This window comes from Nannobrachium achirus, assembly GCF_963921795.1.
Source record: "Nannobrachium achirus genome assembly, chromosome: 10".
NCBI lineage: Eukaryota > Metazoa > Chordata > Actinopteri > Myctophiformes > Myctophidae > Nannobrachium > Nannobrachium achirus.
The window spans coordinates 48,418,376-48,433,296 of record NC_137819.1 but is presented as its reverse complement, the minus strand read 5'-3'; the positions used below and the strand labels follow the sequence as shown (position 1 = coordinate 48,433,296).

At 39.7% G+C, this 14,921-nt stretch overlaps 1 protein-coding gene across 1 annotated transcript in view; it reads left to right on the top strand.

Moving 5' to 3' along the window:
• The window catches only part of vps50 (VPS50 subunit of EARP/GARPII complex), a 170,544-nt gene that overhangs the window by 27,964 nt on the left and 127,659 nt on the right, over positions 1-14,921 (top strand). Inside the window, exon 6 of the mRNA XM_080734824.1 lies at positions 13,929-13,999. Within this exon, the coding sequence (XP_080590950.1) occupies positions 13,929-13,999 (71 nt within the window). The remainder of the gene's footprint in view (positions 1-13,928; positions 14,000-14,921) is intronic.

The following is a 14,921-nucleotide window of genomic DNA, read 5'->3' as shown; positions in this document are numbered from 1 at the left end:
GGTTCCCACAGTCATGAAATTCCTGGAAATATTTTGAAATTGAAAAAGTATTTTTCCAGTACTGGAATGGTTTTGGAAATGCTCAAGGGTCCTGGAAAAAAATGGCTATGCATTGTTTTTGGTTATTGATTCCTACTATAAATCGACTTTGAGGGTTCCCTGCCACGATTTTCTTACCTTTTGACGCGGGCGTGTGCGTGTCCATCGTGCACGATCCGTATGCACCCACGGTACGTTCTTATTTTTGCTACACTGCCTGTCTTTGGGCATTGCACATAGGAGTACGAGACTCGTTATTGCACTGAATGATTGTTATATATTCCTGGAAATGTAGTTAAATATTCTGGAAAGGTTTTGGAAATTCCTTGGTAAAAATGTGTAGGAACCCTGAATTACATCATAGGTGACTAGGTGAATAGGTGGCCACATCAACTCTGAGGTAAGAAGTTGTTGGATCCTGCCTTGTTTTCTCCTCTTTCATTTATTTTAATTGATATGTTAGTCCCTTGGAAGAAGTTCATTTTTCAACTTCAACCAGCTGATGGCTGCTCAAATTGTTGTGTTGAGCGCTCAACTTCCATGATCGATCTTTTTTCTTTTTGCACATAATTATTTCCTTCACGTCCTTCAAAAATATTTAGGTACAAATCCACACCAAATGTAATCCCACCACCAACCATCTCAAACAGAAGAAGGGAACAAGCACGATAGTTGGCTTAGTTTCCTTAGTCATTATCTTTCCTCAAGACAAAACCCATAAAGTTCCTTTTGGTATTGCCAGCTAGTGACGCCAATCCTCGAATAATAAGAGCCTGTGTGTGTAATGTTGTCTAAACTGTATACCCATATTACTTCATCCACTTTGGCCAGAGCCATTAGAGGGCATGGGGATTTCTGGGGCCATTACAGTGCTGTCTGATCTGACATGGTAGATCTCTCTATGGTGTAGTCTAGTCTCGGTGTAATGTCATCAATACAAAACAATTGCTTTAAGAATAGCAAGAGATTTTATGTGATTGGCAGCCATTAGGAGTCATTTATGCAAAAGTCAGTGAAATTGCATTTGCATCTATAATGGAGCCAGCCTAACATCAGGCTATGCATTGTAAATTGGCCATTATTTCTGTGACCCCTCCTGTGACACAACTGAGGTGAAATCATCACTATGCTTATTACTCGCCGTTGCTTTGGGTATTTGGGGGCATTTACATTGACCCCGCCTTCTCTCAGATTTGATTGGTTAGCAAATTCCCCACTGCTTTTAGTGGAGTGGACTCAGTGGAGGTGCCTCACCTGGAAGCATTCCTGTAATCAAGAACAGACAGGAAGAATCGGTGGTGCCGTTGGCACCTCAGAAATGTTAGTTATTCTGTCCATCTTCATTCAAAGTGTGAAAAGCGGGTACAGGAATAGTAAAAATAAGAGCTAGAATGTTCTCTTCTTCTTTCACAAACCAAAACCTGTTTCTCACTGATTTGTGAGAAAAGTGTGGGAAATACAGATGACCCACAGCTGTGGAGACTCCACCACATACAGCTCAGCTGGTGCAGTGAAATGATTGATAGCAGGAAGGATAGTGTTGTATGCATCCTGGGGATGCAGTGATGCTTAGTTTAATGAGTCCTTTATTAAAAATATGGGTCAGGGACTCAGGATGCAGGGCTAATAGCATCACTGGAGCTTAGTAGCACTGCATGCTTCATATGGAAAGGATCAGTTATAATGTATTAGAAAATAGGTTTGGGCGATATGGAAAAATACAATATCACCGATATATTTCCAAGCTGTATCACGATACACAATCTTATCATGATTCTTTTTCATGTTGGTTTTATGGTTATTTTTCAAGTTCCTTAACAGTACAACCACCACTACAAGGTAACAAAAACTAAAAGAAAAAGGTGTAAAGACCATTTAGAGTTTTAGACTAATGGTCCTCAAAGAGTGGGGTCCAGGGACTCTCTGGCTTATAAAGACTATGTAACTCTGACAGTATACAAATGAAACCAAATGGACCCGTAAGGGGAGACCTTGACATTTTATAGTTTGAGAACTCTGATTTAGACCAAAGTGGTCTAAATGTATTAACAATTCAACAGGATTGTTTTAATAAGGATCCCTTATTGTATCACGATATATACAATATATCTGAAAAGGCTTATTGTGAGACATTGTATCGTCTCAACGATATTTATCACCATATCGCCCACCCCATTAGAAAATCCCAACATATTTATGAACATTTGTTTTGCCATAACCTTCTCCACCTGTAACAAAGATACTGTGTTGATTTATGTACTAAATGGTAATGTAGACGACAGAGCAGGTTCTCTCTATCTCACATGCGCGCGCACACACACACACACACACACACACACACACACACACACACACACACACACACACACACACACACACACACACACACACACACACACACACACACACTACGAAGAGCCCCTGTATACTTTGACGGCCCCCATATACTTTGACAACATGCTGTTTACACGTCGAATCATGAAAACACAGGCATCGTCATTGTGCTGCTCTGACCTGTGTGTGAGCTCTTTGCTCTTCCCGTCAAGGACACCGTGACCTCAGCAGCACTCCAGAGCAACGTATTCACACTCAAGGGCTCTGATCAGACTAGCTCCGAGAAGGTTACACAGAGGTTAGAGACGCAGGCAGACTAAGATACTTAGCTAACGTTCTCACGTAATAATTTTAATCATCCAGAATAATGCTCTAATACATTCATTCCCATCAAGTGTTTATAGTGACTTGACCCTGAATATAACTCAACTCAGCTGTCCCTCTTTGATTTGACTCGATCCTTACCTATCCCCTCACCTGTTCCTTACCCGTCCTTAAGACAAAATCCATTATAAAGTGTTATTTCAAAATGTTAAAAACAAAGTTGCTCAGTCCGACCCCATTGGCTACAGGCATACATGGCCCATGGCCTGTGATTGGCTACGGCCTGGGTGTAAACACAGACAGACAGACAGACAGACAGACAAGATTTCTGGAATTTATAGATTGATATAGAAAATATAATATAATATAATATAAAAATATAATATATAGAAAATGAGGAAAAAAATGGCAGTAAATGAATCAAACATAGTAAAGACATTTTTTAATAAAAAAAATAATAAAAAAAAATAAGTACATTTACTCTATCATGTTTCCTTTATCTCCAATTATTATTATAATTATTATTATTATTACCCTTATTATTATTATTATTACCCTTATCCTTTTATCATGTTTCCTTTTGTTTTGTTTCCTCTTTTTTTTTCTTCTTAATTTTCTCTTATCTGCTAGGCTTATGTATCCTTAAATCTTAAACACTTCTAAATTATTATGTCCTTCCTTCATCTCCATTTAATTTTTTTCTCCATTCTCTCATATCAGCTATGAGGCCGATGTATTCTTGAATTGCAAACATTCCTATAACGAATCACTGTATTTTACTCGAATAAGTAGGATAGGCTTCTACAAGCTTTCAGCTTCAGCCTATTCCTTTTGATCACATGTAACAATGACTAAGTGGATGTATGACTTGTAAAAATGTGAGTGATCAAATAAACTAAACTAAATATAGACTAGTGCATTCTTTTTTTTTGTGAGATACATGTGGAATAAATTATTGCAATTAAAACTGCAGACTCACTCCCTAGCTTCTGCCGTGGTCTGAAGACTCACCTCTTCAGACTCCACCTTAGCCCATAGCACTTACCGTAGCACTTACCTACCCTCAATGACCATATGTGTCATTTAGATAGCATTTTTATATGTTTTTTGATTTTATAACGTTTTTACTGAATAGTTGCTTGGTCTACCTACATTTCTTCTCAGATTGCTATTTCTATGCATTTCATGTATTGATGATGTTCTGATGTATTACTGATGTATTACCTTCCTTATTGTACATCACTCTGGATTAAGTGTGAGTGTGTGCTAAATGCCTAAATTCCAAATTCTAATACACATTTGGCTGAGAATATTACCCTTGCATTTTATTCAAATGTACCCTTTGCCTTGTAAAGTGTTCAAATATATTTAATTATCCTTACATATGTCTTTGGTTTGCTGTGGATCAAAAACAAAAGTTGTGAAAATGACTGAATTGTTGCTTATTTTATAAAATATCCCAAATTATCTTGTCCAAAATTATTTCTACACTTTAGAAGTTGTAATATATAATAATGACTTTTATACAGGTATACTTTAAACGGACTGTTGTGTTCAATTGGTATCACAAATGTAAGCAGAAAACAGAAGGGAGGGAAGAGTGTGGTCTGGGAAGATTTGAAAAGAAGTAATAGGCAAGCATGGTCAATGGAAAGGCAAGGTGACAGTCAATCATGGTTAATGTAAAGGTAAAGCGACAGTCAATCACGGCTAATGTAAAGGCAAGGTGACGGTCGAGCACGGTCAATGTAAAGGTAAAGCGACAGTCAAGCATGGTCATGGCAAGGTGACAGTTAATCATGGTCAATATACAGTAAATGTGAGGTTACAGACAAGCATGGTCAAAAGGCAATGTGATGATAACCAATTCCTGAGAACTGGAGAGGTCCATTTGTGTTGTGAGATTCTCACCACGTTGTAAATCTCAAAGGTTTTAAGTCAGGGCTATGTGGTCAGTTTTCCTGAAATTGGCGAAGGAGTAATAAGCCTTAAAACTGGATATTGTCTTATGATAGAGACAACAAATGAGAATCCGAGGCTAAACGCTGCTTCAAAAGGTCAAAATGGACCAGACCAGAGATGTGGGTTATGTTAAAATCCAAAGACGGGATGTCACAGGATTAATTGCCTGGTGTGCAGAGAGAAAAAAAGTCGAGGATTCGATTTTTTTTGTGTGACCTCTTAAACTGTCTGTGTTTTTGAGATGGAGGTAAAAGTGACACTGATTTGTGTGTATGTGAGTGCATGTAATGACTACATCACCACAGAACCAAAGAAAATGCCAAAATGGATCCAAGTTTATCTTTAAGGTAAAGGATCAGTTTCAAGTCACGCACACGCACCATCCTTTGCTGTCAGAATGAAAATGCATCTTGCTTCTAAAAAACAAAAAAGTCTTACTGGACTTTGCCATAATGCATGTTGAAAAGCCACAGTCCTTCTGGGGAATGTACTTTGAATAGATTAACCACTTAAGCCCTATAAACTCACACCCCATTACGATGTGACACTTTGTGAGCTTTTAGATCTGCCATATTGCCTATAATGACATGCCCATATGCTTTTTGATAAATTACACCAACTCGAAAATGAAGCTTTTCAAAGAATAGAGGAGTCTCTGAGTGATTTGGTACTAGTTGCCTTGAATCTGTGCTGGACATTTGAAAGACTAACAAGATTGGCCCTTCCTGTTCATCTCCTGAAAGAGGCTGAAAAACATCATTTGGTTTCCTGTGTCCTTGCATTAAAATGACAGTAGGGGCGCTCTGGGCTCTGAATGAACCTGTGTTGCCATGTCTGCTTTAAATAAGCAATATGTGTCTTTAAAAAAGATGTGTAGTTTCATATCAAGAACCCCAGATTAACATATTTTCCACAGTCGCAGACCCCCATCTGAAAATATGTGGTGCCAGGGACTATATATTATATATATATATATATATATACAATATAAATATTGGAAAACAAAAGATTCTGTTCTATTCAATGTGAAACATAGAAGATGGATACCACATACTTCTGCCAGTTTCAACATAATTCAGACAAAGGAGACGAAAATATATTTTGGCACTGTTTGTAAATCCCAAGATACTGTCAGATAGATAACCCTCATTTCCCCTTTCATTGGTTGGCCTTCAGCTGATTGCCAAGAAAACTGAGGTGATCACCTATAACATCCAATCAGAACACCCACCTCTGACAACAACAGGAGGCACGGCTCTGAAGGAAGTCAAGGACTTCAAGTACTAGAGCTCATGGTTCAACTCAACAGAGCAAGATCTTAAAGTGAAGAAGTGAAGACTTGCATGGAGGGCCCTGAATGGCATGGCTAGTGTATGGAACTCCAACCTCCCCCGACAAACCAAACTCAGCTTTTTCTATGCAACGGTAGAGTCTGTTCTCCTATATGGCAGTGAATGCTTGACCCTGAAGCCAACTCTGCAGAAGTCTCTAGATGGGTGCTACACCAGAATGTTACGTTAGTGCTCAACATCAGCAAGGGTACACATGTTACCAACAAGAATATGTATGCTGGAATATTAAGGGTGAGCGATAAAATAGCAGCTAGGAGAATGAGACTTGTAGGACACTGCCAAAGACACCAGGAGCAGCCAGTAAACTGGTGCTGTGGGAACCAACACATGGGCACCGGTCACAAGGACGTCCCACACTAACATATGTGGATTGTGGATATACTCAAGAAAGACACAGGAGCGCAAAGCACCAGTGAGCTGGCCGGATGTATGGAGAACCGTGATGACTGGAAGCGATGATGGAAGGCTCGTCTGAGGACGACCTAGAGAGAGAAGCAGTGGGGGTATAGTAGAATAACTGCCTTATAGCTGGAGAAACTGGGTTCAAGTTCTGTATCCACTGCACCCTGTTGTAATGTCCGCACAGGGACAAAGACGGGTACTGAATCCCTAAAAGAGTTGCTGTACTGTGGTTGATGTTACAATTGGACCGCCACAAGGGTGGCCAAGATATGCTCACTGGAATGATTGTTGGTGTGGTTGCCCCTGCAGGGCAACCAGACTTGCACTTCCATCTTCCATGCCCTCCTAGATACACTTTTTTTTGTTTTGGTGGCATTGACCGGCATTAAAGAGATCCCTTATATAGTTAATTTACATTTATGTATTTGTGAATTAATTTTGTCCATTGACTTTAATTAGAAATTCAACTTTTCCCAAATATCGGGATTACTGACATCGTACAGTAGATGTCTGACATCATAGACCACATGAGACTGACACAGTATTTCCATGGATGGACATAATATCCAAACGCTATATTGATGACATCAGCGATCTCATATATGGGCATAAAAGGGACAAGGACTGACACAGAGATCTCCAGATCTCCATATATGTCCATAATTTATTAGTGGATTCAATTTCCCCATTAACACTTCGCCAGCCGAAATAGAATGGCTTGTTGGTAGATTAGCCGTGAAATTTCTATTATTATATTATGATCTGAACTGCATTCATTTTACAAGACCATCAGCGCTATATCACGTAGTCTTCATCCCCCATAACCATCACGCGATCCCCGTTGTATACTCACCACAGTCCCTAACGAAATTCCTCAATCTGCATTGGCTTAGAGTGGCGGTTTCGGCCGAGGCATCTTCTCCCCGTGCGTTTCGCGATCCGTTCACGTAAATGTGGGCTCAAATAATCCAAGTGTGACTCTACAGTCGATATGAACATTTTCGCTAGCTTAGCCCCCAGCACTCCAGCTATACTAACGCTAACGTCTAAACAGAAAATGGATGGGCGCTGGGAAGCTATAGCAGGGAAAGGACCTGACGTCACTTCCGCTTCATGTCAGAGGAGCCATGCGCTATCGATGGACGAGCGGTGACTAGGGAAGGTTAGACGATCGCCGATTTTCGGATAAAAATCATTTATTTCGTTTTTTGACCCAGTACGCTAAATTACGGCGCGGCTGAGACTCCTTGCTCAGATGTCCGGTATAAAACGGTTTTAATATGGGCATCTCCATACGGCTGTCAAAGTGTTAAGAAGAATGGGCTTAGAATTACATTTGACTTAAATTGTAAGACGAAATTGTGAAAAAAGTGTGACTCGCATCATGGCAACAACTGCACACTCAATTGAATCTTTCTAGTTATTTTCCATCCATTCCAGGTGCTACACAGTTAAATGGCTAATAATTTATTATATCTGTATATGATTTCAACCAGAGAAAATGAATAAATAAATAAGAGCACCTGTACTGTGATTTTAAAATGCCTTCTCCTTCTATATCGTTTTTGTTAACATGGAGACAGCCGAGAATTGAGCGGACAAACTGCTGTAGCTGACATTCAGGACATGTCGGGAAAGAGAGAGAGAGAGAGAGAGAGAGTGCCTTGTGGGAGTCGGTGTTATAATGAATTTGCAGCGAGCAGCCTTCAGATAGAGCTGCTGCCTGGGCCAGTCAGTGGCAGTGAGAATGAATGGACTTGGTCTGAAGATTCAATTATTTTGCACCGGCAACCATTACCATTCATTGAATGTCTTGCTAACGCCTTTGTCTGCAATCCACATTCACCTCTGTTGAACAGGAGTGATAAATTGACCAGTTTGTGGTCTTATATGTATACTGTATAGGTTGCATGGGGGTCTCCCTCTTGGTAGATGAGAAATTGAGAGGCTGCTTCGTGTGGGGTGAGTGTGTGTGTGTTTGCTACTGCGTGCGTGTGTAACCGTACATGTTAGGATTTTCTGTGTTGAAAGTTCTTTGTGAAATCACAGGTTGGCCTTGTGCGTTGGCTTTTTTGTTTGCAGAATGAATGTTAAGAAACCAGTGTCTGGGAAGTCTTGGGATGGCATTGATATTATATGAATAGAGAAAAAAATGTGACAAACCTTTTTCTCTCTGAGGCCTTCTCTTACAGTACCAGCTGTGGAGGTGGATGAGATGTTGGACATTGTGTGTAGTGTTATTTGTTGTGACTTTTTGTGAGTGTGCGTTTGCGTGCGAGGGCTAGCCAGCAACTGTGCTCTTGTGTATCTAACTTTTACTCGTCTTACTGACTTTATCAGGATAAAAGAAGTCCAGGAAATGTTCAAGTTCCCAGGGGAATATTTTACAATAGTGTCCTAATACAAACCTGTGCACACACAGCACATGTTTATTTGCACATTTTGTCCTACAAAACCATCCTATTTACTGACTGGCAGGCGTCCTCCTTCATGTAGCATTATCTCCAGCAGCAGACGTTGAGCTGACGGAGCCGTCTTCCCCAGAGTTTTTGTGCTTTCTCGTCTCACTGGCGTCCACGTACCGTATTGTGATTATGGACCCTCTGGCTGTGGAGTGAGGGTTTCCATGTACCTAATTGCTGGACTATAAGCCGCACCTGAATATAAGCCGCACCAGCTAAATTTAGAAAAGAAAACAAATCTTTACATATATAAGCCGCACCTGACTATAAGCCGCAGGGATCCTTCTTGCTTCCTGCTAGAGCGCCCCTGGTGGACGTTAGCTGTATAAATCAATATATAAATCCTTGTTAAAGACCATTGTAAAACTAACTAACTGGCCGTTAGCTGTAAAAATCGTTATATAAGCCGCACCTTTGTATAAGCCGCAGGGTTCAAAACATGGGAAAAAAGCCGCGGCTTATAGTCCGGCAATTACGGTAATATGGCTGCATGCTGTTATTAGAGACTAGTCTCATTGTGAAGCAGGGAAACCTGCTACAATAACTACTATTATACTTGTCCATACATTCATTGGCAACACTTTGGCAATTTTGGCACAAGGTCGTTCATAACCTGGTCAATAGAAAATGGCACTGCTTGGCTTGTTAGGGGGCTCTACAATGAACACTAAAAATAGCCCGCCACCCCATTTGTATTTTTTTTTCTTTTTTCACATAATTATTTTTTGAAAAACCTTAAATCTTTTCATGAACCATAAGTCTGAAAAACACGCATGCATGAACATATAGTTTGGGGAAAAAGGTGTGAGATTGGGCAATCTATTTGGAAGAAAATCTTGAGAAATGACCTAAAAACAAAACATTTCCTGTGAAATCTCTGTTAATCCACTTGAAGTTTGTCAGGGAAACAGAATTTTAAACATAGTCCCGTGATGAAAATATGGCTTTTTTTTCTCTTTCATGTGCAGGGGCAAAAGGGGAGTTAAATTGTACAGAATATATGCAAAAAGGAATATAAAAACTTTTTCGTTCCCACAATCGCCAAGTGCTCACTGATCAGGGAAATGTTGGGTCCGTTTAAATTAAAGAGTGGTCTTGAACTGCTGTGCAGTATATGGTCTCTGTCGGGTGGAAACCTCATATGTCCAAAACTCTTTTCAGGATTCAAATTAAAAAATATCATCTAGTTTTGATACTTTTGTGATGCTGTAGTAGGATCATCAAGTAGTGGATACATTTACAAAAAACACAAAAAGTTAAAATATTTTTCAAAAGGGCTTTCTCCCCAACAGCGATGATATGTAATGTGTGTAGTCTGACTGATTGAAGGGAGAAAAGTGTGTGTGTGTGTGTGTGTGTGTGTGTGTGTGTGTGTGTGTGTGTGTGTGCGTTTGCGTGTGCGTGTGTGTGTGTGCGCGTGCGTACGTGCACATCATGGCACCAATGTGTGCACACATATTTTTCTTCTTGCATTTTGTTTTTCAGCACTGTGCTACTGAAGGTTAGAATGTGTTACTGCTGCTTCTGTGAAGATCTGCACGTCAGATCGTGGGCCACTTGTGCTCACCCAGCCCTGAACAATGCATGAGACCCAGTGCAGACTGATTCTGGGTGCATAGTGCTATATCTGGGGTAGTATAGGAAATTAAATTCTGATGGATGTGAAATAGAGCTAACATTTTCTCTGTGCCTTGGAAACACTCTTGCGAGATAGGGATATGATCGACTGGGTTCCTCCCCACTTTCCGTCCAGTACAACCCACTGTGTATTATTGCTGAGCTGAGGATATCTTTTCTATTTTCTTTACGTTAAGGCTTTTGTGGTGCAGAATACTGTCAAACCATAGATGCTACCATAGACTCAGAATTGCATTAAAGGGATTGTTTTTCTGGTCTTGATGTGCAGTGGTATGATGAGTTAATGCACTAGTTGTGACATTCATACATGAACATTGAGTTCATGTGTTAGGAGATATGGCCGCTTGTTCCAACCATTCATGAGCTCAGCAGACAAAAATGATTAGTGAATGAATGCCGTCATTTCAGAGTTTCGTCTGTGGTTCATAGATCATCAGATGACTCTGCAGGTCTCTATTTCCCGGGGATGTTGATACCAACAACAAGCACTTTTAGACTTGCAATGGGGCAACAGAACAAAAAACACCCCAAGTGTTTCCCTTGTGATCAAATAAAACCAATGTAAAAGAGATGCTTGCGATGGCTGGTGTCAGCTCATGCCAGTCTTATCAAAGCACCTCAGTTTAATAGCCGGTAAGCAGAAGAGCATGACAACCGCATGATAAATGCCCCTTGAGGGAAAACCCTTGTGTATGGAAACCATTGCCATTTTTATGACTCGTCAAGTGCTGTACCAACACTCAAGATCATGAGGAACGATTAGGTTTGAAACGAGCTCTTTTAGCCGCTTTTACGACTCTTCAAGTGTTGTGTCAACACTCAAGATCATGAGGAACTCTAAGGTTTGAATAGGATCTTTGATCAAGATCTCCCCTCTGCTCAAATGTGTCTTTGTTGGGTGTTATTCATCACCAAAGGAAATGCATTTCCCTGGCTCATATTCGGTTGCTAAACAGTTGTCTTAGATATGACAGTGTTACGACGATGCCACCGCACCCTTTTCTTCTGCTTGGCAGAGTTCCACATAAGGGGGGCTTAGGGAGTGAATATCCCTCACCTAAGGCAGGACAGCTGGCACCTCACAATAAAAGGCTGAAAACGACAAAGAAATATTTGAGCTTTTCACAGAAATGTTTTTCCCTGAGATGGTCTTGGGTTTTTGTATATTACAATAGACCTGTATTATGTCGTTATCTCTCTTCACAAGGTAATTGACCGCATCGAATTCATCGAAAAATAATAAATCATTTGGGGAAATTACATTTATCAAAAATATATCTATATATATATATATATATATATATTTATTTTTATTTTATTTATTTTTTCAAATTGGGAAAATAGCAGATCCATAAGTTGTGAACTTGTAGATACATCTTTTTCACAAATGTTTCATGATGTCCTATTGCACGAAGTACAAAATAGGACTTAAGTGGTTAACGTGTGCTTCGAGATTATCCTGTTAACTAGAAAAATATTGTTCCTTCGAAACAATTGTGGGCTCGCTTCAAGCCAGAAAACAATGGCTATAAAAGTACAAAATGTCAAGATCGCAGGCAGTGCTCTCTTTGACGTTACTGACGTCAAAGATTGGTCCATTTTGTTCCAAAAATGTGTTGTGCAAAAGTTGACCCGCTGGTGGCGCTATAACAGGCCAATGTAAGAAGGGTGGTATCTGTTCCTTGACCTATTGGGAATGTGCTTGCAAGATTTCACGTACATTGCAGGCTGTGTTCATGATTTGAGGTGTTTTTGGCTTTGGCCACTTTATAGCTTGCAGCTATATTCATTATTATTATTTCTTGTGTGTGTGCACTTCATAGGCATATTAGATAAAGGTCCTTAGATTGTGTGTAGAATGTTTCATGCAAATTGCAAAAAAAAAATCCTAACGGGTTTAAGCGTTTCACAAACTGCTCAAAATGATATAGCGCCCCCCTTTGGCCAATTGGGGTAAGATTGGTTTTAGTGATATTTGGACTAACACTCTACATCTTTGCCAAATGCCATGAACATGTTACTTTGCATGTATGATTTAGAGGCAGAAGAATAATTTGCATAAAACTGCAATATTCATTGAATTTATTTAAAAAAGCATGTTTCAATTTTAAAGAAATCCGATCTGACAGATCTTTAGATATCGGTCCAAAGTTCACGTAAAAAAAGTTTTGTGCACGTGGAGTGAAAATTCCAGAATAAAAGCGGGTTTACGTGTTTTACAAACTGCTCAAAATGGCGGAAAATCGAAGGGCGGAGCTTACTTAACAACGACACAGATGTCTTCCACTTGAGTCAAAGCACGCGTGTAACAAGTTGCATGTCTTCAAACGAAACGAGTCATGACTTATGCCCGTTTGAAGTTTGAATTTTCAAACGCTTCGTATAGCGCCCCCCCTTTGGCCGATTGGAATAAAATTGGTTTCAGTGATACTTTGACTAACCCTCCACATCTTTGCCAAATGCCAATTATTAAAAAAATATATTTCACTTTAAAAAAAATCTGGTTGATCAATCTGACCGTATTGGTCCAAAGTTCATGTGAAAAAAGTTTTGTGCACTTGACGCGAAAATCCCAGGAGGAGATTTTTACTGTTTTTCATATAATTCCGAATTGTGGGAGACCTAAAGGTCAGAGGTCAAAAGTTAGAGGGTAAAAGTTGTTCGGCATGGAGAGACGCATACGTGTATACAGGTTTCATGGCTGGACCTCAAACACAGCATGAGCTATACCTGTTCAAAGTTCGCACTTTCGAAGGCTTCCTACAGCGCCACCATTTGGCCGATTGCTATAGAAAATAATAGCACACTTCGCCACTGTAAACTGAACACATTGATGTTTTTATTTTCATTTTCTCACTAAGTATGTAGGAGTAGAAAGGAACCGAAGATCCCGTCTACTGATTGCTTGCCTGCCTGCCTGATAGATAAATAATGACAATATCTAAAGTGTGCTCGCCTTATAGGCGAGCCCACAATTAAAAAAGTAACTGACAGATAAGCAGTCAAATCGATTTAGTAGATTATAAAAAGATTGAATTGTTTTGCGTAGATTCGTTGTACGGAAAATATGTGCTTCAAGATTATCCTATTAATTGAAAAAGTAATTGACAGAATAATCATAAGAATGTATAATTGCAGGCAGCCCTGTGTCCACAGCAGAGAGTCATTCGGCAGTGGTGTAATGTGAGCACTGATTTCCTCATTAGATGCCATCAATACAATATCTCACACTGATGACATAATAGATATGCCTTCAGCAGGAAACGGCAAAGGTTGTTACTTCCACCATAATGATACCCTGAGAAGTCATTTTAGCAGAATTCGCAAGGAATCCTAAATAGAAACTCACTGTTTGTATCGCACTGTTTGTCTTATATAGACTGATTTTCAAGGCTAATCAACACCTTGTTTTCAGGAGCTGGAGAGAGTGACAGCATTGCAAACCAACTTACAGCTTGCAGCGGTCATCTGCACGAATGCCAGGAGGTAATTGATTCCACTTTGCATGCCAACATCGAAAATACATTTACAGGGGGCGCCCGCTGGCCTGGTGGTCAAGGCGCATACCACATACTAGGCTATGATGCCTGCTGGCGTCGCCGGTTCGATTCCCGATCCGGACGACCTTTGCCACATGTCATTCCCCATCTCTCTCCCCATTTCCTGTCAGTCTACTGTCCTATCAATAAAGGTATAAAAAGCCAAAAAATAAATCTTAAAAAAAAAAAAAAAAAAAAATAGAAAATACAGTTACAGTATATTTTCCATTCAACCATCAAACAGCTCGTTCACAGTTATAGTCTTGTCACATTTGTGTGATTTTATAGGCTCTCTCTATAGTACAGAGAATACTTTTGTTTATCAGTAATTGCATTTCCAAACTTTTGTTTTGATCATTCAGTTATTAGTTGTCCTATGAATCACTGCAGTTTGAATTTAAATAAGAAACAAATGTAAAAGATCTTGGCAAATCTTCTCTCATGTGCCTCCCTGGCACAAAATATTTTCAAATGGCGATCCACTGGTAAATACATATCAATTTGGGGGTCCTTGTCATGGAAAAAGATTGAGAACCACTGCTCTATAGAGAAACAATTGTGTAAAAGCGAATTTTCAATGATCTTGTCAGTTTGGTTCACAAAGTCATTTAAATTAAACGAACCAGTGACAATTTGGGATTTAGTGAGTTTGAATTTAGGGGGAGAAAATATAGTTAATATATAGTTATACCCGATCTATAAGCTTGCAACGCTGCGCAAAGCGACGCGTTTTGCGCTTGTAGATCTGACTATTTTTACTAGTTTGGATCGCAGGCAAACGCCTAATCTCTTTTGGATCTCGACCTGAAAGGTTTGGGAAGCACTGGTCTATATTATCCACACATCCTGTTTTGACATGGCTCCTTGCT